The 25237-nt window shown below is 40.9% G+C and overlaps 1 protein-coding gene across 1 annotated transcript in view; it reads right to left on the bottom strand.

The window, feature by feature from the left end:
- zfhx3 (zinc finger homeobox 3) overlaps positions 1–25237 on the bottom strand; it is a 113810-nt gene that overhangs the window by 11484 nt on the left and 77089 nt on the right. The window contains 5 exon segments of the mRNA XM_038700886.1: positions 1–1250; positions 1804–1927; positions 5884–6084; positions 6629–6765; positions 16606–16713. Coding sequence (XP_038556814.1) covers positions 1–1250; positions 1804–1927; positions 5884–6084; positions 6629–6765; positions 16606–16713 — 1820 coding nt within the window.

Genomic DNA, 25237 nt, shown 5'->3' on the forward strand with positions numbered 1-25237 from the left:
TTGTTGTTGTTGCTGTTGCTGCTGTTGTTGTTGTTGCCCCCTAGCAGTCAGCATGTCAGTAAATTTGGACTTTTTGACTTCATGGTTCTCAGATGGTGAAGAATGGCAGCTCACTGAAGAATTCCCCAGGGTTTCAATGCTATGAGTCTGGCTCATATGGTTTCCTCCAAGACTACTACCAGTTTGAGTCCCAGAAGAACTGTGGTTGGCAGAGCTAGTAGTTGAGTTGCTGGCTGGGCTTGGACTAGATGTTGAAGTGTTGGTGCTGGAGCCTCCGCCACTTAAACCAGTAGCACTTGCAGAGCCAGTGATCCCTCCTGCTGCTTCAAGTTTGGCTGCCCTAGCTTTGGTCTGGTGTAGAACAGAGCGCATGTGGATCTCCAGAGTAGAACTCTGGCTATATGCCACGTTACAAGTGCTGCACTTGAATGGCTTGTTGTCAGGGCTGCTGGTAGGCTCAGGTTGGCCAGTAGTGGACTCCTGAAGAGCCCTTTTCACCTTGTGCAGGTGGGAGACAGAGTTATAGTGTACTAGAAGAATGTTCTTCTGTGTAAAAGACTCTTTGCATACAGTGCACTTGAAAGGACGAGATGGATCCAAGAACTTCTCCATAGTAAAGTTCGGCCCTTTTCTGAATGGCAAAGCACGTTTAGGTTCAGATCCAGAATCTTCCTGCAGTGAGCCAGAGTCACTACCTGTAGGGCTTTGTTTTTCCTCTGGGTCACTTTCATCCCCTTCTTTATCATCTTCTCCCAGAATTCCATGCTCCTCACCAAGGGATGGATCACCCATTACCATTATGTCACCATTCATCAATAAGCCACCATAAAGCTGCTGGATATCAGCTTCACTCAGCTCCAGGTGGCTGGTTTCTAAATGTTTCTTCAAGGCCTGTAGTGTTCTGAAGCTTCGCTGGCAGAGGCAGCACATGGTGGCTGCCCTGATCACATGATACTGTGAATGGAGCTGTAGCTTCTCCACAGTCTTGAAGGCCAGGCTGCACTGGTTACAGCGGTACTTGTAGACATGGCGATCTGAAACAGGCAACTGGGGCCTTTTGTTGTGAACTTCATTGAAGTGCATCTGGAGAGAGTTGGATGACTTGAACACTTGATTACAGCCTTTCTTCCAGCACAGGAATCCTGTGGCATCATCTCTCTCTAATTGTTGATCTTCCAGAGGTGACTTGCGAGCTTCAGCTATTTCTGGAGGCAGTGACACCCCCTTCTCTGCATCAGCATCTGATGCATCTGTGGATGAATAAGCCAAAATAAGAGAGCAATTCATTAGGTGCCTACAAAATTCCAAAAAGGACCTTAAAGCACTCATCGTGATAATACTCTTGGAAAGGCACGGAAAAAATGAAAAGGAAATGACTAATTATAAGGCTTGTGAATACCAACCATCATTCATATTGTCTTGTTGTGAATAAAGGCCTAAGCATGAAAAAGGGCCTTGTTTTTCATTACGCTGTGTGAGAAAAATGTACTGAAACCATTACTGACATCAATTTGTTTGTAAAACACTAAAATACCTGAATGATGATTTGTTATTTCCCGTCTTTGTAATAACTACTGACTTCATATAGCACCAGTGTATGCATACCCAGTTATAAAGTGATACAATTTAGTTCAATCTCATTTTACGCCAGTTTATGCCATGTGAAAATGAACTCATTACAGAATTACAGAACCCATGGTTTTAACTACTGTTATTCATTTATGTTTTTAGAGAGATTGTTTTTTGTTGAAAGTGAACTACTCTAAAGTAACCCCCAAATGTCTAACAGAGTCAGACACTAACCAGCTTGCTTCTTTGTATCTTCAGAGTTAGAGATGACTGTGGCATGAGGGGTGCTCTGGGACTCTCTGTCTGGACTAGGTACAGGTATGAACATGCTTGCTGGCAGTGCTTCAGTTGCTGTTACCTGGAAAAAACAAAGCACAAAGGAATTCTAGTGTGAATAAGCTCACTGAGTGAAAATGTAATTTTATATTTTAGTTTCAAGAATTAAAGGAAAAACTGAGACACAAACAAGAAGATACACAAAGTAGTTACCATCAATAATGCATACTGTAACTGTTACATGTATACATAGCACTGAGGTTAATTGACACTAAACCTAAAACTTAAGACACATTCACAGTCCTCTCACACAGTCCTCATACATTTGTATGCTACTATTTTTATATGAATCACTTGACAAGCACATATGTGCATGTGCATACACACAATCATGACCATACTATTTACTTTGATTGTCATTCTCAGAATATGAAGTTTCCCCTCCTGTGCTTTAGCATGTGCCTATTTAAGATCCGCTGCAGCCAATTAGGATGATGGACCTCATGTCAGAGAGTATCTCAGCTAGCTTAACACTTTATTAAGTGGCACTCATAAAATAGAACTAATGAAAAAACTCTTGAAAAATGAGTACTGTGACAAAGGGGAAAAAGTAGTTACACTATGCCGAGCCATCTTACACTTTTAAAGCTAACTTCAGTATTCTCAGTGGTACAGATGTAAGTGCCAATTAAATGAAGGATTCCATTTAAGAATAATTGCTAAATGAGACTATGTGTTCCTTAACAGTAAAGTAAAAGAAAAACAATTTCATTGCTGATGAGAAGTTATGCATTTTAAATTGGGAAGAAATAAGTTTTTTTTCCTTTTTCCTTTTCTATTTGGAACATTTCAAGGACGAATAAGTATTGATTGAAAAAGTACAGCGAGGAACCCAGGTTCTCCCTGCTCTCGAAAGGTTGGAGTTAATCATGTGTGAACGACAGCAACCTCCGTTTATTCCTGCTGCTCTCCCTCAACTTTACTCCTATTTTCCCCTCAGATAGTCTCTTTTCACACCCAAAACCTGAAACAAAATAACTAATTAACAGTTCCCTATTTAACAATAATAATCGGCAGAAACTGGGTGAGCTTGGAAAATGAGGCGCTCGCTTTTTCACCTTCCTTCAATTAACTTCACAAACAGAATAATCAGCTTCACTCTACATGCTGAATTTCAATTCACCCCTCCCCACAGTATCTCTTCTCTTATCCCTTCTGTTTTACTGCTCAACCTCAATTTTAAGACATTCTTTACCTTTCACTGTTAGCCTAAAGGCCTATAGGTAGTCTTTTCAAGTAATATTAAATAAAGATATCTCATATGAAGGAGACCAAAGGGAAAAAAATCTGAAAGAATGCATCCCGGTAAACCTGCCGTCTGTGTCACTTCCACTGTAACTGCAAGGTCCCTGATTCGATTCTGAATGGCGAACTTTATCACGTCTTTACTCTGCTTCTCCCCAGGCTCTCGCCCTGTGCTTCCTCTCAGTCTACACTGTAAATGATCTAATAAAGGGATATTCAAATCAAGGACTGCAAATGCACAATCGTTATTGTACATACAGTATGTAAGCACAATCAATTCATAATGATAAGAAATGTGTTAATAATAGTAAAGGTAAGAGAGTGCAGTGTCAGATCTGTATGGTTGATTCTTTGGTTAATTTACCCTATGTGCCATATGCTTCCTCTAATAGGCACAGTGAGAACACAGCTAAACGTAGCGTCACTGTAGCATGTCAAGTAGCCTATAGGCCAGATCCAAAGGGAGCAAAATCATCCTCAAGCAAGAGGAGTAGAACAGTTAACGCTTTCCATCACAAAGTACAGGACTGTATGGTTAGTGTGGTCATAAATTTAGCATTAAAACATCCAGCCATTTCCTCCTTGTTTTTTAGCTCTCTCTCTCTTCAAAATGAAAAGTGAAAAATGTATGCAACCAGCCAGGAAAGTCACAAAACAAAAAAAGCAATAATTTACATTACAAAGTGGACTGTTTCTAGACAACTGCTTCATTAGGCGATTAGTGGAAAGAGCAGAGTATCCCAAGGTCACTTTTAATTTGAACCGCCTAATTGGCAAACATCGTTCAGTATGGCTATCATCTAGCCAGACTCAGAATTAATGAAGCACAATTATTTTCATTACCCCTATCTTACACAGACAGAAAATTAGACATAGAGTGAGGACTGGAGGAATACGTGTGTGTGTGTGTGTGTGTGTGTGTGTGTGTGTATATATATATATATAGCTTCAGTTACATATATATACTGTGCTGTATGTATGTGCAGTATATGAGACAGAGGCATGTGAGACATGGAGTGGAAAGGGAGGATAGGTGTATGAATGGATGAAGAGGGGGAGAGTGAACGCATCATAATGCATGCTTGGCAAGAAATAAAAGTCACCTATTTCAGAATTAATTAGGCTCCTCTCCTTAGACATGTGAACAGGATAAAGTACCTTTCCATCTGCATTCAGCAGTTATAAAAAGGTGCTAGCTTTAATGTGTGTTATATTACCTCTGTTCTATCACGGTCCTCTTGTAGTGGTTCAGTACATTACTACCTCTATAAAAGAAATAAATATTGCAGTCTACCATACTAATGTGCTTGCCATTTACTTTCTAGATGGGGAATGAAGATGGTGAGGCAGCAGACAGAGCAATATTTTACTCGGTGATTGTCCAGCAAGCTATTTAGCCTCACAGGATAGAACAGAACAAAGATTTGCTCAGTGATTTACAAGAAAACAGGGCAAATAAAATTTAATTTCCCCTTGATGAGCATTAAAGGAAGCAAAGAAAGTATTCTCTCTAGGTAGAAAAGGGGTGCACCAGTGCATTGCAGCTGATCGAAAGCTAACTTCAGATCACATGACAAGCTACAAACACTACACATTATGGATCTTATTTCCTGTAAGAGTGGACTTGAACATTTTTAGAACAGTGTTTTGCTTGAGACTTGATTTTGGCCTGATTTGTAGTGAATAATAACATTTCCATTACTTATACTAGAATTTCTTGAAACAGGGAAACGGTTCATTAAGTTTTGATTAATCTGTGTCACCATTATTTTAAGATATTCATAATGAATGAATGATAGGCTTTGTTTTGACTAGCATCACAGACAAGGCAAGGATGTCAATGTAGTGATAAATGAACTGGGAGCTACGAGACCTGCTCATCTTGAAATGATTAAAAAAATACAAAAACAGATTATGAGTTCCCCTTCCCAAATGACTATGATTAGAAGAGAGCTGGAAAAGGGCTCTCTGATGATGGGCACGTTAAGACATTGAGAAGAGGAGAAAAATATACAACTTAAAAAGGCCCAATCATTTCCAATGAGCCAATGGGATTGCCTGCAGCCATTTCACAATTAACAGCATTCTTTGTGTTTGATAAAGGACTGAATGTTGGTAATTTAGAGGAGACAGGAATGACAATTGTTCTCACAGCTAGGCAGCCACTCCAGGGTAAGGGATTGATTAAGAGCGAGTGACTCTTCTTGGCATTGCTGAATCCTTACACTTGTCCTTGACCTAACCCGCTGCCTGCAAACTGACTGGCCATAATGTGTATGAGTAGCAATTTGTGGGGCCTATGCAGCACAGCTTTGACTGGCTGTGGTTTCCTTGCCTCTAACACAACATATGAATGACTGCGGAGATAATGCACAATATGGGACAGAGTGAATAGAGAAATTGGAATTAGAACTTAAATTGGTGCTATGTAGACAATACAGCTTACCCAGGCAGCAAGGCCATCTATTCTGCTTTTCCTCCACTGCATTTCCTGAGTTATAAAAACTTTGGATAATGCATTACCTAAAGTTCTTATGCATGATATTTGCTATAGTTCTGGAAGATGGCTACATACCAATCTAACAAAACACAGGCCAACTTCAGGTTACCTTCAAATATGCAGGTTGGTAAAGAAAAGAATCCAAAAGCATTGATGACTGAGAAATAACAAATATTAAATGGAGTTAACACTTCATCTATCCCAACCCACCCAGTACCCAATGCAGGACTTACTGTGGCAATAAGCTTATCAACACAGTCAGGAGCCACACTGTGGAGGTGTGTGAGGTGGAACTGCAGGTGGATCTTGTTGTTGAGCATGTCCTGGCATAATGGGCAGCGTAGCATGGGCTGGACAGAGTGCTGTGTCATCACGTGCATTCTGAGACGATTTAGGTCCGTGTTGGTGAACTTGCAGTAGGGGCACTGGTACATCTGGGTGAAGGTAGAGACAGGAACAGAGGAAGAGAGAGAGGGGGGAAAACAGATACACAGAGGGTTAATGGGGTGAAACTGGTGCGGTGAGCACAGTGGGCCTGTTTGAAGAGGAGCTGTAGATCAGGCAGAAGACTGGGCCCCCCTTCCCTCAAGCAGGCAGATCCCTCTGATCACAGACAACTGTGTATTACTGAGTACCACTGAGTCTTGGCACCCACTTCAAAGTGCTCTCATATGTCAAATACTATATTGATTTTCCACCTTATACACAATTAGCAGCGAACTGCAGCAGAAAGGTAAAAATAATTTTTAGTAGATATGAAAAAGAAGCCTGCATAATATAAAAAGGGTCAGTGAGATAACTAACCATATAACTAAAAATTTATTTTAATTGAAGTGTAAGTTTCAAGCTTATAATGAGGGCTTGGTAATTGAGATAACCTTAAGCATGAATCCCTTAACTCAAAGAGTTTTAAAAACATGTTTTATGAACATCTGAAGACGTCAGTGTTATCAGATTTGTGTGGTTTGTAACTCTTACCTGCTCCACAGCGCTCTTCTCAGCTGTCCTGGGACGCTTTGAGGAGAGTGGGCTCTCGGAGGCCTCTGACCGTGAAGAGGGCCTTTTGGAGGGGATCGGGGAATCTGACTGGTGCCGTTCCAAGTGGCTGGACACTGCTGAACATGCGCACAGGAATAAAGAGAGGAGAGCAGACATGTCGAGACAAGGTGAGGACTTGGCAGCCTGGGAGCAGGTCAATCAATAACACTGTGGATAAAGAGCTTTGGAATGTCTTTCTTAAATGTGATATAATGACATTTAATGGGAATTGGGCAGAGAAAGTGTTATCTATCCGTATGTCTCCCCATAAAAAATACCACACACTCCTTACTTGTCCTCCCATGCAGGGAAATGCACTGCCAATGTGCTCTGATGGTTTGTCTCTTTTAATGTTGGCTTGTCAGGATATTATACAACATAACAAACCATGAACAGCTAACAAAAATATTAATTTGCCACAGGATGCATTGGGTTTCACACCACCACATATTTTTAGTCCACATAAGTTTGTATACTTGAGACAATGTACACAAACATCTTGTAACCTCATCATACAGTAAGAAGGGTACAGAATGCCCATCAGTCAAAGACTCAACTTTAAACACAACTTGCTTCTGTAATTACTTTTCTTCAGATACTTCTAACTTGTATAACAGTTAATGGCTATTAATGTTCCACATACACATAATGCTAGAATGTCAGCTAATGTATGTTATTATTATTACTATTGTTCAAGCTATAGTCTTGTGTACATTCTACAGTGACAACATTTTGTTTTACTAGTTGAGTGATCCTGATACTGTAGCACAAGCATACTTAAGAACAAATACAGTTCTGCCCTGCCAAAATTTGTATTCATTTTAAAAGAGCAAACCGGCCATTTTTACGGGAGCAAAAAGCAAAAAATCCAGCTTGGAAAACTCTTTGTTTCCATAAGCAGGGGAATGCCAGTGAAATTTTCTGTTTCACTGGCATTTCTGTAACCAGCTAAGCCTTCTCCAGTGTGTTGTAGTTGGACTGTGACAAAGAGAAAAAGACAACAGTAAGATCTTTTCAAACCCCTGAGCAAATCTCGGTATTTCCTCAAAGCTAGGTTGCATACGACAACAAGCTTTCATTTAACTCGAAGATTTTCATGACATAAAAACATGCCATTGAGCTCAAAGAATGACTAGTCATACCCAAGCATATACACAGGATGCAGTCATGCTTTGGTGTGCAGTCTGTGGAAATGTAAAAAAGGGCTGCAGTCATTGTGGTATAGCTGCCAATCTTTGGAAAGATTTCCAAGTCACCTATAGAGTTACTTCAGGTGTTTCTCTAGCTCACAAACTGAATCACACAGCTAATCCTTTTAAGGCAAACAACACCACTGTTAACAAAACAGCACGTCTTTTTATTTCCACATCTGCAGTGCAAGGCCTCACAATCCACAAGAGCCACTGCGAACCACTTTAAAACTACTCCACTTTATAAAGAAAAAGAGAAACTAGAGGTGGCACACAGAGAGGCATCATAGTTGAGCACTCAGTTAAGCACGGGGTCACAGAGGAGCTAAATCCACATGGAGCCAGCATGGGGGAGCTGTAGTAGCACCACACTTTGTCACCAGTGGAAAGAGTTCACTGTGAAACTTAAGGAGGTGTCTTGCCAACCACTAACAAACCCATAAAGAGTTAAATTTGGCCTGATTTGTACAGTCCTAGAAGGGAAAATTGAGAACAGAGGGCATTGATAGGGGAGGGGTGGTTTGGTGGGGGGTCAGGTTAAGCAGGGCTGACCACGCCGCTGCTCCAGACATTAAAATGTCAGCTCCAATCAGGACGAGGGCAGTTGAGCTGATTACCCAGTGGGGGACCTGGCTTTGGACAGAGCAGCCTGCAAGATCTCCCAGAGACACCGGGATCAGCCAGGGAGGCCCCATTAGGGTCCAGTCACAGTCAATCCTATTAAACACATCCGCCAATAAACAAAGGGAATGTTAAACAAAAGGAACCTCCCATTCCCTGACATTAACCTCTCAGTCATGGCACTGTCCTCACCAAGTCCTCCTCCTCCTCAACTCCACTTAAGTCTACTCCTTCTTCCCCTGAACTCATCTCGAGGAAAACAAGGACATCTGTTGTCACCTTCACTTTCTTTCTTCCTTCCTTCCTTCCTTCCTTCATCTATCTGTCTACCTACCTACCCACCTACGTACAGATCTCAGTGGTGCAGTATTACCATAAACAACATTTGACTTTTCACCAAAAGCCTCAAGGATACAAGGTAGGGAAGGAACTGTTGTCTAAGTCATGGGACCAGCAATGAGGAAAAGAAAATGAGCCAAACAGTACCCTAAACCCAACAAAATCTGTTAAAAGTATTAGAATCAGACTGCAAAAGTGTTAAGCACCTGCTCTTCAGCGTTAACAAAACCAAAATCTCCACTGCATCACATTTTGCATGGACAGAAAGAAATAGGTATAGCAGCTAATACAACTTCAATAAGTACACTTGCCATTCGCTGGGAATGACTCGAATAAAAAGAAAATTCAACACTCAATTTTCATGTATAAGAACTGAATAAGAACAAGTAACATGTGGGCTTGTGCCACAGCTATAAAGCACATACGTACAGTACAGAAAGTAAACATGGATTAAGTAGACACAAGTATCCTCTCAGCCTCATGATTAAGAGGATAAGCATAATTGATTAAAAGCATATTCCACTTCCACAATTATTCAATAAGCACCAGGTGAAACATGTGGCTGTTTACGCTAGGACACTGAAGAGCTACTGTAGAAGGGCCCAAAACGGCCTTCTAGCTCAGGGTGTTTTATGTTTTTGTGTGTGTGTGAGTGTGAGTGTGAGTGTGAGTGTGTGAGAGAGAGAGAGAGAGAGAGAGAGAGAGAGAGAGAGAGAGAGAGAGAGAGAGAGAGAGAGAGAGAGAGAGAGAGAGAGAGAGAGAGTGTGTGTGTGTGTGTGTGTGTGTGTGTGAGAGAAGGACAGATGGAGGGCTGGGGAAGCTTACTCAGACGCAGTCTCTCTCGTCACGGCCAATTTGGACTCCGTAAATCTGATCAATCGCCTTCTCTTAAGAATCCTACACCATGACACCATCACCAGCACCATGACTAATATACAATGTATCCTGTTCTTTCCTTGTCAAGGGTGATGAAAAAACAAACAAAAACGAAACATAGAAAAGCTGTGAATGAAATAGAGATCACAGTTTTTGGTTGTTTTTGGTCATTACGTACAGACTGACATGGCAGATCAGACACTGTTGTAAGAGCAGGTGATCAGAACCAATGACCGATAGATAGATAGATAGATACATACGGACTGTCAAGAAAGACAAGAAAAGGACAGTCCCTAGTGAGATAATGCTATGGATGTGAAACATATCTGAACAACTAGAGGTGAGGTCTAGTTTTACTTTCTGATGTTATTACCTGTGAGGGCAACTGAGAGCAGCACAGAGAAAATAAAATCCCAAAAGGTAGTGAAAATATCTTTCAAAAAAGAATAATACTCTGGCCAAGTAACTCTTGAATTCACGGTTTCATCACGAGGCCCTGTATGACTGTAGTGGAACTTTTAAGAGCTTCCTGAATGCTTTTATAATGCTTTATAAAGACTTAACACTACAGTATATCTCTGTATTAAAACCTCTGTGGCTTGTTAGATTAAGAATACTTGTTCCATTCCCATGTAAGCCTCCACAGAGACGCTCTCTGTCAGTGACCTTAATGTCTGTCTATTACCCTGACCTCTTCTGCCTGGTCATTACACAGAGCCCCCATCCACACCAAACCTCCTCTGACAGATACACAGGGTGGGCTTTTGTTTGAAAGCACAAAAAGCAACGCAAGAGTGTAGAAAAAAACCCCTAAGAGTCAATTAGGTGATTATTAATTCATGCCTCTTTTCCGTAAACCAAAGGCTTTTGCGCTGTTGAGTCCCGTAAGTGAATTGGACTTTGGCACCTTGTCTCACCTCCCATAGCTGGACTGTATTATTCAAGCAGCAAAGGGGCTGTCAGCACACTGCCCCAGTCTCTGGAGCAATCACAGGCTTGTTGTGCTTTTAAGAGGGGGTGGGGGGGAGATGGCTGCTGGACACAGTGACTGACACAGCACAGACTGAATTAACCACAACAGTCATCTGCCATTGAAATCTTCCAGGAGTGAAATCACAGCTGCCATTGAACTGTTTTATCCTTGAGAGAGGTTATCCATATTCTAAGATGTGAGTTACAGTAAACAATATGTAAGGAATTCTTTGGGGGGGGAAATAATCCTGCTGTTTGTGGAGGGGAATTCCCCTCCTACTGACTGACATGGGGTCCTCATCATCTCTGGAGCCTCTGCCCCCTCATTACCACAGTTCCTGTCTCGCCGTGGCAGCTTCAGGCCTCCGATTGTAAAAAAAACAAAACATAACCTATCATCCAGTCTGTCCACGCCAGCAAGGAAGCATAACTTTACTGTTACTTTGCCCAGAACAGCCACAGTCTGCCAATCACTTTAAACTTAAGCTCAGCCCACAGTCAGTGCAAAGGGAAACTCAACGATCCTCTGTGATACACTTTCTGAAAACTGTGTCCTCTGATCCCCAACTTCCTAAAACCTTTCACCTTCACATTGTAGAGGGCTTCTGACGCCCTTCTGTTCCACGCAATGTAAAAAATCCTTGCCTCTATTCCCTCTGCAAGTTGGCCATTAATATGGAGATGATTCAACTCCCCCAGTGCTACAAATCATTCTATTTTAATGCTATGCTAACAATACCTGAATATTGTCTTTTCTTTTTCCCCATTTCTATTCAGATTTTTATTCTACAGCCTGTGCCAGAGCCCAAAGCAATAAAGGTCAGTGTTCAATTTCATCTTATATTTCTCAAGTAATTATTCTGCATTGATAAAATAAAAAAATCAAACTGAAGCCTTGAACTAAAAACCTGATATTGAAGCTACATATAAAAGAATTTCCTATTATTTATGAAGTCCAAATCTGCATTTATAGAACAAAAGTTAAAAAGGCAAATTGAATATGAAGAAATTAAGAGCAGATATTAATTAGTAGGAGCATTATTAATCTTCTGGCCCCTGAACAAGAGGATGACATGGCGTTCACCTTTACAGGACACAGCACTGGTGCTAGGCCATTAGACACCCCATGGTAAAACTCATAAACACTGAGCTTTCAGGGAGTTGGCTCACAAACAAGGACAATTTATGGCCTATTATCTTCAAAGACAAAAGGAATTACAATTTGAGGGATGACAAGCACTCAAAGGACGTGATATGAATATGGAAACATTTTCACTGCTCTGTCTCCTGATTTCTCATACTACTTAGGGTTTAAAAGCAGTGAGAAATCACCATGGCACTGAATGTCTCCTGGTTTAGAGTAACAATAACGTAAACTTGAATAATTTGATTGTAACTAACCATAAGCATGCAATTTCCACTTCAACCACAGTTCATATTAAATCTACATATCTGCACTGTTATATAGAGAACAATCCATAACATTTGGTAAGTCTGTTCCTGAATGAGCAACACCAGGAGACAAACAGCACAATCGAGAGCACAATAAAAATTTACAGACTGCAATGCCACGGTGCTGAGTCTAGGGGATGCTAATCATCATGTTCATTATACAGACTAAATGCAGCATCTACATTGTGCAACACAGCATCTGCTTCTCCTACATGCAACACACCTGAACGTGCACATGTGTAAAGCACATTTATACAAACACACAGGTGGATGTGGAGCCAAAAAACACACACAGGCAGACACATAGATTGTATAAGAAAACCCAGCTGCTCAGTCTTCCTCCAAACAATTTCTCTGGTATAATTTAACTATAAATACTTTGGAACATTTTTTAGCTGGTCTGTGTGAAAACCCATAGAGAAACACAGCACAGGTTTGGAGCATCCTGAAAGTGGTGCAAACTAATCTGATTCTAGTACAGTCAGGTAAATATGTTAATGTCAATTCAATAATGTTATGTCATAATTTGTTACTATTATAAACTATTTACACTTATTGTGTAAAGTAAATTCTTTAAACCTCACATGATGATCTAAACAACACTTCTGCTGCAGGTGTTCGGTCTAAAATGTATGAAGGTTTAATTGTGATTAAGTCAATATGTGAGAGGTAAAAGCATTATTTTCGGGCATAATGATGTAGGACAATACCATAACATGCACTTTTTATTTATTTATTTATTTTTACACAGGCACTGTAAAAACAGTGTGCAGCTGCTAATCAAATGCTAAATTGGAACCTGCACGCCCCAGTCTTATTCTCGGACTGGCTTTAGATATCTTGCATTGACACATACATTGCAAATGACTTTGACTGAAATATTAAAAATATTAATATAAATATGTTTGTTCAATTATTATATCATCAAAAGTAAATATTGATTTCTCAGTCAGTAGGTTAAAGATTCACTGACATTCAGAATATATATCATTGTATGTTACATGTTTTCAGTAAGTAGTGTAGTGCTTTTGACTACTTATAAGTCTGTGTGATCTCCACAGGCTTTACTGGTATCAGAATGTTGATGACCCAGGCTAGAAAAAATATCCCCCAACCCCCACCTCAGTTTCAGAGGACATCCACCTTCTCCGCCTTAGAAACTATTTCTCTCTCCCTCTTCCCCATATCCCTGTAACCTCCCCCCCCCCCAACTTTCAATACAACCTCTCCCATACATTTATGTTAAATATGTCAAATCACATTGTGTCCAAATCTGCAGGTGTATTAACATTTCCTCCTTCCTCCTCTTTATGCTCTCTTAACCTTCCTATCTCCTCTACACTTACCACCCTGCCTTTCTCCTTGCTGCATCCCCATACATTTCTGCTGCATAAATACACCACCTGCTTTAATGAAGGTAAGAATCCCGATCCTATGCAGAAGATCTTTTCCTTTTACCAGTGCTGTCTCGGCTAGGTGAAGGAGATGCGAGGAGAGACGAAAGAGGCTCATGACTATCCATTCATGCATATTTCATACCTAGCATTAAAAATGACCCTTTGAATTACTAATCATAGAGGATGATTAACTTGCAGCTACGCTAACACAGACATCATTGTCCAAATACATTAAGATTTTAGCATTTCACATATAATTACTTTTACTCCTAATTTGTATTTTCCTCTCTCAGGATATATACTTATTGTAATAGTTATTATAATACACTGCATAACCACAAAAAGTGGCACCACGTAATACCTGCAGTGTTGGGAGCATGTGACATTTACATATGTCTGAATGCCTGTACATGTACATATATATGTATTATCTTTGAGATAAATAAAATAAACAACAGAATAATGAAGGCATCTTTCAAGAGATGACATGCTGAATACATATGCATTTTACAAAGGCTTGTGATGTACCCCTAAATGATTTTAATGAATACTGAGGAGCTGTGGAACACGAAAGAGAAAATAAGATTGACAGTGGCTTTAAAAAGGAGGAAGCCTTTTTTCTGTGTTCACTAATGCTGTCTGTCTGACAGTGACTGTCATTTGTAAAGGAACAATGTTGTGCTCTGTTCCAACAGCTACATGACAACGATGAGAAGAAATACTTCAGTAGTTCTAATGATGGACCTCAGAAACAGCTCAGCCTCAGACAGTGGGAGACTGGGCACCTTTCAGATAAATAACAGGTTTGCCAAGATGCTCATACACAATATTCTATCAGGCACGCCATCTGTGTGCCTACTGTACAAACAGTTTCAGACAATCACCAGCCCAAACAAGTGCTCCTCTGTTTACCAAATGCATTGTGAGGTCTTCCTCGCTTTTTTCCCTACAAGTTTTCTGCACTTGCTTTGAATGGGCATTGTATTCATCAATCGCAAAAAAGTTTGACGTACAAAAAGGGACCCTTCCATTAAACTACAGCTGTCTACTTTTCGCTGACAACACAGCGTTGCACCCACCACCCCAACCTACCCACCCACCTTTTCACTGACATCAAACAGAACCTCAGACCTGGTTCCCTAATGCACATGCTATTTTTAACTAAGCGTTTCTAATAAGCTGCTGGGAAGCTGTAAATTTTTCATATGCAAGCACATATTTCCTTTGTGAAAACACAGAAACACACTTATTTGGTGATTAGCGACTGACAGAGGGGAGGAAAGGAACTGAATATGCTTGTATCAAATTGCATGCCTTTCAAAAAGGAGGAATCCTAATGCGAGGAGTCGTCTTCCTGTGCACCACAGGTATGAGTGAATTATTAATCGGCCAGCTCATTTTAATGCTTTTTAAAGTGCTTTATTTTGATGTGCTAAAACATACTTTTAGCCATATTCAGTCAGGCATGCATATCATTATTTCTTCCATCAAAGAAGAGTGTCGCCCTTTCAAAGAGCACAAACAACTCAGCCTCATTTAAAATAGAAGTTCGAATATCAAAGACATTTTACAAAGGCTGGGCTTCAAACACTGTGATGAAGTTTCCCCCCCCCGCTACACTTTATAAAAAACCTAGGTATGCAGAAGGTCTGAATTGTTTTCCAGCTTTTAACCTGACTAGTGTAAATCAAAACATCCCGCAGTAACACAGGAAGTTAGACAAGTGAGAAGCATCTATCCAGGCCTGTTACTGTTCAGTGTCATCATTATCAGAAATCTCTTCTATTGAATAAGAGATGTCCTAACTGCCAACGTTGTTTTTCTAACACAGGCATACAAAGTAAATTGTGCATAAGAAAGACAAATGAAACTATATTTCATTTACACTGACATTTCAAAAATCTGAATACAATCAGTAAACAAACACTGTCTATATATAATTAGACGCAGTGATGCACATAGCAAGTCTTAGATTCCTGATTTTAACTTGTTATTAGACCATGTTTCATTCATGTTGAGGAGACAGCACAGCGCGGAAGGCGGCCATACAGTGTCTGTGTTTAAAGTACTGTACAGCAAGTATCAACATCTTTCACACGTCTGACAATCAATGGACTTTGACTACTGGCTCCAGTATCAATATTATTAAATTAGAAGCTATATTGGTTCTACTTTTAATACTAGTTTACTTTGCAAAAACTGTTTTAGTACTTCTACTATCATCAATGTTGTCATCTTTCATTGTAAACAGTCCCTCTGTTAAAACAATGTAGGGCCTTCCAGACAGACCCCAATCATACCAAGGTTTAGGATTTGAGGTTTAGAACTTTTCATATTTCACCATGTGTTGTAGTTATTGTCCTAACAGGCCCAACAAACAGAAAAAGAAAATCCACACATGCATCCTTCAATGAAGAGTTGAAAATGGATCAATGCTGCACCATTCAAACAGGAAAAATCCCATAATTTGAAAACATTTGTAAGATTACAAATCTACAATGCTTCCAAAAATGCTCAAAATGCTTTTATTTTTTTTATAGGAACTGCAGCTTGCCCTTGAGAGATTGCTTAGGCCTAAAGCTCCTCCCCCTTACCCTAAGCCCAACCCCCTGCGTAGGTTTCACCAACTACACCTGTCAATAAAGAGGTGCACAGAGTAAAAAAAAACAACAACATCCTGATCTGATTACATTAAACACAGGTAAATGTTGTTTGTGTTCCTGTGAGTGTGCACCAAAGTTGAGAAGGTGACAGAGCTATCACATGTGTGTTCACACAGGCCCCTCTCTTCACATCAGCTATTGAGCAAAGACAAAACATGGGTCACATGTCACCTGAACATATTACCTAAATTGACAGTTTATCACAACTGTATCTGATGGGATTTAATGCCTGGAAACCTGCAGCCTTTGAAAGCTAACAGTGGATTTAGGGAGTTTTTAATATTTAAAAAAAAAAGTTAAATTTAAGTAGACAAAAGGCCTGTTGTTCAGCACATTTCAGGTGCAGGCCCACATGTTCCCCGTGAATAGTATTCCCTAAATGTGTGTGGTGTAAATATTGGCCTTACCTGTCCCTTTGGTGAGCTCCTTCTCCCCCCCACTTTCTCTGTCTTTGGTTTGGTCCTCCTGGTCTGTGGTGGTCTCACTAGCAGCCTCCACATCCTCACTCAGCTCTCCTGAAGGGGGAGGGAGGACGGGATATGTAAATTACCACGCCATCAGAATTGGTGGAAGCACTTAAAGGGACGGCAGCGTTTTTTTCTATAGGAGCTTGCAACAATTACATATGCTGACACACAGTTGCAAGGCTAGCAGACAAAGAGGGCAGAATCTGCTTTCTGTCCTGTGCAGTCTGATCAGCACTGTGAAATTTATTTTGACAAGATTTATAAAATAAGAGTCAAATTATAGGGCATGATGAAGGCAAATATTTTATTTTCTAAAATTATTATTATGGTATTTGTAGTATTGAAAGCTAATTTATTATATTTCTCCATGTATTCAAAACCGTGACACAAATGTTTTTCTCTGTTCAATGTGGACCAAAAAAACTGGAAAAAAGCACACACGTGGTCTGAAGTGGGCAGATGGAAAAATAATTGTGTGAGCAGTATCCTGCAAGAGAAAGACCTTATCCTAGACAAACCCCCATTCTTTTTCTCACACACACAAACACACACATACATTACTGTCCCTGCTGCAGTCTGCTAGGTTACTTACCAATACAAGCCTCATGTCACTTCTTCTATCCAACTATTGCACAAAAAAAAAAAAATCATAAATATTTAAAACTTTCAGAGCCAGAATTCATTTTATTTTCATGTGAAGTCAAAGGCAGAAATCCCCTGTAACCACCTTAAAAGCCTCAGCTCAATATATCAGGCTATTTAGGAACATCGAAGTCCAAACAATGGATATCCGATAACGCCATTTGTAAGTAACACACAGAGGAAAAGATAGCAAAAACAGATAATAAAAAGGGCATCAATCTTGTTTATTTCCCTCCAGTGCCCCCTGAACATCCCCTTTGCCTGTTAAGTTTGTTTAAAAGTAGTGGGACTTGCATGCAATCGCATTGATTTGACAACAGTAAACTAGGCCGCAGTCAATACACTCTATCAGTTATTACACAAGTCAGCTAATTCTCAGCAAATGTACTTAAATGCTCTTTTGAAAATGCATTCATGCTCAGGTCTCTACTCTATGAGCTATTGATATATTGACAATGCTACAACAGCTACTGAAATATCCTGTTCAAGTATTCAGCCCTGCAGTCATCACACATCCAATCTTAGCTCACCACATGACTACCCACAGCCAAAACCACTTTTATGATGTTACATTATCCCCAACACTCACTGTTTATCCTGTCAGTTATAAAACATTGCATACACTGTATATAGAGGTTGACAACGTGTTCTCAAACTCTGGTATGTGTCATTATCACAGATACACTTTGAATTACATCTCTGAACCACATGGCTATTCTCACAGTCCCTTTCCTGATGACAGCTCTTGCTCGTGGATAGAATGACAAACATCTCACTTTTTTCTCCTGAAAGGGTAAATAGAGGTGCAAATACAGTACGTCATGCTTATAAATGAAAAACACATTAAAGAAAATTCTGTTTTTTTATTTGACTTTTTATTTTCTGCTGTGTATGGGAAAGAAAATATTTTTCTCTGTAGGCTTAAAAAAGTTGGATATTTAACAGTATCTAGAACATATATTGCTATTTATATGGCAATATAAAACAGTGTTGCTGGTAAAGGTTGACTAAATACTAAAGCTACAAAATCATAGGAGGTGTTTATTACCATAACACAAGTTGAATTATTCTAAACAACTTCATGTATACATAGGGGGTTATTTGGTTTAAAAAAATCTATGGAAAAACTGTATTACTGACAGGACACAAGCAATTTCTTCCATTTCCTGCTTGCTGATACAAATGCTGTAGGAAACAGCGGTCTGAGCACAGTGATTGGTGTGGGGATCGGGTTGTTACACATTATTGCTAAAAGCTGATCCTGTGATCCAATGATCCTGTGTTTAAATAAAGATATTTAAAAGGGATGACTAGCTCCTAGTAAAACAGCATATTTAAGTGTTCCCTGGATCCCACACACATGAATACATTTTATTCTTTTATTTTTAACCATGTTTCTATTATGTTTCCAAGGCAACCCATGAATTCCATCCAGTGCAGTCCATCCCATGCTGGTGAGGCGGATCTTAAACATTCCCAGAAAACCAGAGATCTCCTGCCGAGTCCTAAAATCCCATCTAACTCCTGCCTGCATAAATCTCACAACTCCACGAGAATTAGGATACTGTAGAGCTGCATAGGTGCTCAGATTACAAAATAATCCCCAGGTAAATTTTTTCACCTTTAAAAAAATGGGGCAAGGTGTCATTTCTTAGCCATGTGACACTTGTAGTGAGACTAATTCCCCACCTACACATTAATACATACTTGTGCTTAAACATAACTCTGTTAGGCAGCCAACATTCTAATGCTATTCAGCTTTCCTGTTCACACCCCCAACTTCCTGCGCACATACTGTACATGCTCAAATGTGCGCTGATGTTTTTTTTTCCTTGTGTTTTCAATGTGTCTTTATTTAGATGTTTAATTGATGTATATGACACTTTTAGCACTCTCAACACAGAGCCCTGTCCACAATTTATGCAGAAATGCAGACATTTAATTCCAGGATCAGTGTTACATCTTTTAAGTGGCAAATGGCTTTGCCTATTCCTCTTCTCATCTCCAACGGTATTACAGAATGATTAAAGCCAGGGCAACCATAATTAATGAAAGGTCATGAGTGGCCTAAGAGTAGGATGCAAATAGAAGAGACACTAACTGTAGCCATAGATTAACTCTGAAAATAAATGAGAAGAAACACTCAAAGCTATGGCAGCAGGCCATTTCTAACCCAAATCTGAGAGATGTAAGGGACAATAGCCTGAAGGTTGTCTTCTAATTAATTGTCTTCATTAACCATCCTAATACAATGATATGAAACAGTTCCATTAATCTAATCATGCAAGCTGAATAAACCCATTGCCGACATAGAGATTACACTCATTTGTTCTGAACATATAAATATCAGCTTTGCTCTGCCAGTCACTCATTGGGGACAGTCCATAGTCTCTCTGTTCCAGCATCTCGCAGACAGACACGCACAGATGTACGCACACACTCACATACCATACAGGCGCAAGTCTTCCCCTCTTGTGTTTTGCCAGTGAGTGCAGAGGCTTAATCAGACCCATAGGTGTCACTCTATACAAGCTGGGAGAGAGCAACTTACTCACACACATTAATGAGGTGCGGGGGGAAGGGGCCGAGCAGCAACAGACAGAAACACACGGGGAAGGGGAAAAGGGAAGAAATATGTGGAGATGACAAAAGCAGATGCTATGCAAGACGCGTCCGGTGAAGATGAGACTCTGAAAACGGCAAGATTACCTTCAGATGAGAGAGAGCGGCCTTCCTTTCCCCTGAAGAGCAGTGATTACACTAATGCTAATCAGACTGACAAGCACAAACGGCCTAATAAATAATTGATGGTAACCACTGCACTTTCCAGTATTCCTTCCCAGACTGTAGAGAAGAGCAGCAGCAAGTAATAATAGTCACTCTAGATATCTTTCACTAGGTCAGGCTCCTCCTCCATCCTCGGCCTCAGCAGAATACACTGCTATGATGATAACTGCCTTTCTTAAAGTACAGAATCACAGTCCTACCTGAGAATGGCTCCAGTGTTCTTCAAATGGCAGTGACAGCCTTTTCTTTTTTGTTGCATATAAAGTAGTTCAGTCAACAGCACTGTCTTGTCTATCTCTCTTGGCTTTCGTAAGTCCTGGAGAACCAGCGCAGGGGCTGAGATGAGCTTCTCCCTCTCCCCGGCACTCGAGTACTGGAAGCGAGGGTTGAGCTCTGCTTCTCTCTGGGCTCTTGTGTGGAGCTGTGTGTCTAAGCTCTCATTACTCTCATTATGATTATTGAGGCTGTTGTTATCATTTTAACCAGGTGTCACAGGACCGCACTGTAATCAGAGGTGTGTGCCCCCCCCCCCCCCCCCCGCTTGATCCAAGGCCGGACAGCTTCCTTTTCTTTAACGCTGCACTGTCGGATAAAAAGCAATCTTATTTCACACTTCACAGACTCTATCTTTCTCCCCTACTTTTTCTTTTAAAAAATCCCCCTCTTGCTCCCCTCCATCATCCCTTGCACCCCTTCCTTATATCAAAGTTGGCCTGACTCTGGACTACAGGGTGCAAAATGAAAGTGACAGGAGGGTACCATGGGACAATGAGACACAGGACCCATGCCGAGGGCTTTCATGCATTGTCCGCTCCTCATATCAGCACCTCTGCGCCCCATACGCAAGACCCCCCTTTTAAAGCACAACACACAGGAAAACACTCCCACCCCTCATAACCCCCCTCCGACCGACACACTCACAGAAGCTCCCTCCTTGCATCCTCACAAGCTACCTCTCATAAAACCACAACAGAGCAAAACATGCCCACAATCTAGCCAGAGACAAGAGGGGCTTTTGCTTATGAACAACCAATAAACCACAACATGGTATTATCAGTGACCATACTGGTCAGGTGCACTACAAAGCATTGCTGAGTTAAAATGTGGAAACGTGGACAGTAATATTTAAAATGAAAGTGTAGTAAAATACACATTGCTATACATCAGAATCAATGTAGCAAAATGTCCACAAAATGCACCAAACACTAGATGCCACACACACACACACACACACACACACACACACACACACACACACACAGGTGTATTTGTCTCTGTACTCTTCTTTTCTCACTCATGCTCTCACTCCCTCTCTCCCACACACTTTCACATTTTGAAAGGAAAGAAGAGCAAGCTACCTCAGCACTGCTGGTCGGAGTTACGTGTTAGATTCCTGACCTGTCTATGGGGGGACTCGCTGGCCTCTCCCTGCTGGCCCTGCTGTGACCTCAGGATCTAAATGTGAATGAATACTTTGTGTCTCCATGGGGCTGAGGGCAAGAGGAGGGAGGATGGGAGGCGGGGGGTAGCAGAGGAAGGAGGAGGTGGTGCAGGAGATGGAGTGGGGGCTACACAGTTGGGCAGCTAATAACTAAAAAAACTTTAAACGGCAAGTTAATCACAAACAGCAGTGATAGCTCACACTGCCTTAGAACAATATCGCGGCGCCCCCTCCTCCATCGCTCTACTGGTCTCCCAGTGGTGCCTGCTCATCAAACCAGCCCCATAGGTCTTCAACACAACACTTAATTTGATCCCCCTTGCCTTTCAAAGTCACTGGCTTTTTTTAAAGGACACTCAGTGCAGTCTGGTCACAAAGAGTTACACATATAAGTCATGTTTTTCAACAGAATTCTTTAACATGAAATTACATTTATACACACTTAATGTGAGTTGGCTTTTTTGTGCTCCTGATACTTAGTAAGTTAGGAACTGTCACTGAGCACCAAGTAAAGCATTATCTCACGGGAAATGATACTAATTAGAAATACTTCTCGTGGTAATGGCATGTTTAGATACATTACAAATAAAGTGAGTGCTGCTCTAGTTCTTTTCTCTTTGTGTTTTACTTGAGTGATGAAAGAGGAGGATCTAGGTTAATGTGGCTACACAGGGAGTGAGCATTCAGGGACTGCTCACTCCTCTGCCCCAGCTGACACACACACACACACACACACACACACACACACACACCAATCTGTGACTTCCTTGAATGTTCAAGATGATGGCCAGTCACTAACACATATTACGTCCACAATGGAAGATGCAGGCTGTACTTTTCCCTGCTGGGGTGGTGAGCTAAAAGCCTGGATAGGGGGCAAAAACATCACTGGGCAGTACTCTTCCATCTACTCTGCCTGAGGGACATTGTCCTGTACAAAGAGTCACTCTGCCTCTCTGCCACCCCCCGTCATGCATTTATGCTTGTCGTCTTCCATCGCTGCCTCCTCTTAAATCAACCTCCTTTTATTAATGCATCTTTTTCTTTTTCTTCCAGCTCACACTACAATGCCTTCACCTATATGGGGCTATTCAAAGGGACCAAACAGAATTGGGGTGGGTTGACTGAGTGTGGGGGTGGCTGAAGAGGTGGGTGGGTGGGGGGGGACACTGTCATGAAGGGCAATCACATCAACTCTGAAATATTCACCAGTGGGTTGGAAAATGCGATGGTACAGTTATGACAGACGAACAGGCGACTCCCCCCCACTGTAGCCCTCAGTCCCCCGCCCCTCTCTCCATCAGGGCGGAAGCATGGTGGACACTCTGAATATGTATAACCCGGAAAAAGTATTGATTTTTCATTTGGCAAAAAAGGGACACAAAAATCACATAACCTGAAACTGTCACAGCTCTTTTGTTCATAGCTCATCTCTCCTGATGTTTGGCTTTTGCCACAAACTCTCTTTAATTACCAGGTACAGCGAGCTTCAGAGCCCTTCTCCACAGAGACACAGCCACATACAGCCTGCTGGGCTTAACAAGACAGCCCACATCTATTATATATGACATACACCCAGTAGCTTTTGTTTCATATCTGACTAATAAGCGGACTGAATATGACTATAACCACAGTTTGTTTTGTTATTATCCACAAGATATGGTGCAAAAAGCTTTCTTGAAGAAAACCTTGAAAATTGAAAATATAGCATGCCACATTAAAAATATCATGTTCATATTAAAAACTAAAGCTTGATAGCCCAAGCATTTATTTGATGCGCTTTTCTGAAGCGGTTCTGCTTAACATGAAATTCTATTATCGATCCCAGTTTTCCCAGGTAACTGGCAGGTGCTTGTATGTTTGTCTGGGTGTGCGCACTTGTGTATGGTGTGTGTCCATTAACAGGTACTTATCTGTTTATCTCTCCTTTTAGGCACTGCAGACCAGTACAGTGGACTGTCTGAAAAAGATCTGTGCCTGTCGATTTATCGAATGCAACATTTGCATATCTTTGTAGTGCATCCATCTGCCTGTGGACTATTCTGTGGAGGTATTAGCTCAGAAAATCAATGTTGCCATGGTTGGATGTATGTAGCGGCTACCTCGGCGCGTGTTAGGAGTCCGTCTCACAGCTCCCACATGGGTCCTATTTACATGAGTCCTGCCGGCAGAGGCTTTCCTGCCGGTCCTTCAATCTTTGTAAACTTAAAAGTACACAAACACATTTCTCAGCATGCCCCTCCAGAGTGGGCTGGTTTGCCATCCTCCTCGATGGTCATCCTGCCCTCCCTGTCTCCATCCACAGCCCAGGGCCTAACCGGCTGTTTGTTTATGAAAGCGTACGCCCAGATAAAACAGAATCTGACAAGGTTATGAATACCAATTTTGCTAATCAATTTTATTTAAAATATAAAATATAGGGTATCATTGATGTGTGTTTGCTCTCTAAAGTTTAACGGCCTGCTAAGTTCAGATGTTTCAGGATAGTTGAGAGGAGAGGTGGAGGATGGTGGGCTGGTGTTTGATCTTATTTATTTATTACACTTATTTTTATATATTACATCATACAACTGTATAGACATACATGAATACAGCTTGTAGAGGGACCTTACTATGGATATATATCTTTCTAGTCGAGACTGCAGTGGCTACACTGGGCAACTTTTCTTCTAACAACCACCCTGGCTGGTTGCTCATAGCTAATTGCTAAAGAAATCCAATGATTACACTGCACAGGCACTTTAAAACATCCATGGGAGTGCTACCACTTATTGAAAAAAAGAAAAACTCCTGCTACCTCTCTACATTCAGTTTCTAATACAAATCAAACACAGGGAGCTTTCTTTCACCATTTGTCTTTCTTTCTGTTCCTCTTTGCATAGCCCATCCATTACTTTCACATGAAATATGAAAAGGCAATATCCTCTCTGTGTTTGTACTGAAGCGTAATGCGATTGTGTTGTCATTTATAGGAAATAATCGCAAACCTCTCTTTCATTTTCCAGTTCAAATAACCATGAAAAATTAGCCTTCAATGTCAGGGAGGACAACAAAGGGATGCACACAGACTATTGCTTCACCACCGCGCTTGACATTTCTCCTTAATAGGAAAACGGGTGGCTGTTTCTATCTTTCTTTTTCAATCTTTTTCTGTTTCTAACCTAATTTTTTCCCTAATTAAAAAGTTCTGCACTCAGATCTTTGTAAATCTTTCGTGAGCCTGTAACACAGTGTGGAGGGTCTATATGTGAGGAAGGTTAGCACCCCTACCCCTTTCTGCTAATGTCTACTGTTGGAAGGAGATGTCGCCAGACAACCACTACGGGGCCTAGGTCGCCGTGACTACCGTCCAGCAGCCTGATAGATAAATAATTTAAGAGCTATCAGACTCCCTGGCAGCAGAGCAGTCCCAAAAACACACACTTAGGACACAGCTTGTAAAGGCCTTCCTAACTGATCAGCATTTAGCCCTTACAAATGATGTACAACCTGATGTCTGTACAAGACCCCACACAATTAGCCTTGGCAGTAGTCAGAGGATCCTTTTAATTTAGAGAAATCTTTATTTTCAGTGTGAGCAGCAAAGTAATGATAATTGCTTTCTGTATTACGGCCATTAAAGGCTTAATAGGGAGGTTGTTTTCCACTGTAATTATGTACAAAATAATCAACCAACTTTGCAGTGCAATTATTGGAGATGCA

Source organism: Micropterus salmoides, unplaced genomic scaffold, assembly GCF_014851395.1.
Source record: "Micropterus salmoides isolate LMB-PRFRI ecotype aquatic unplaced genomic scaffold, ASM1485139v1 Ms_hic_scaffold_6, whole genome shotgun sequence".
NCBI lineage: Eukaryota > Metazoa > Chordata > Actinopteri > Centrarchiformes > Centrarchidae > Micropterus > Micropterus salmoides.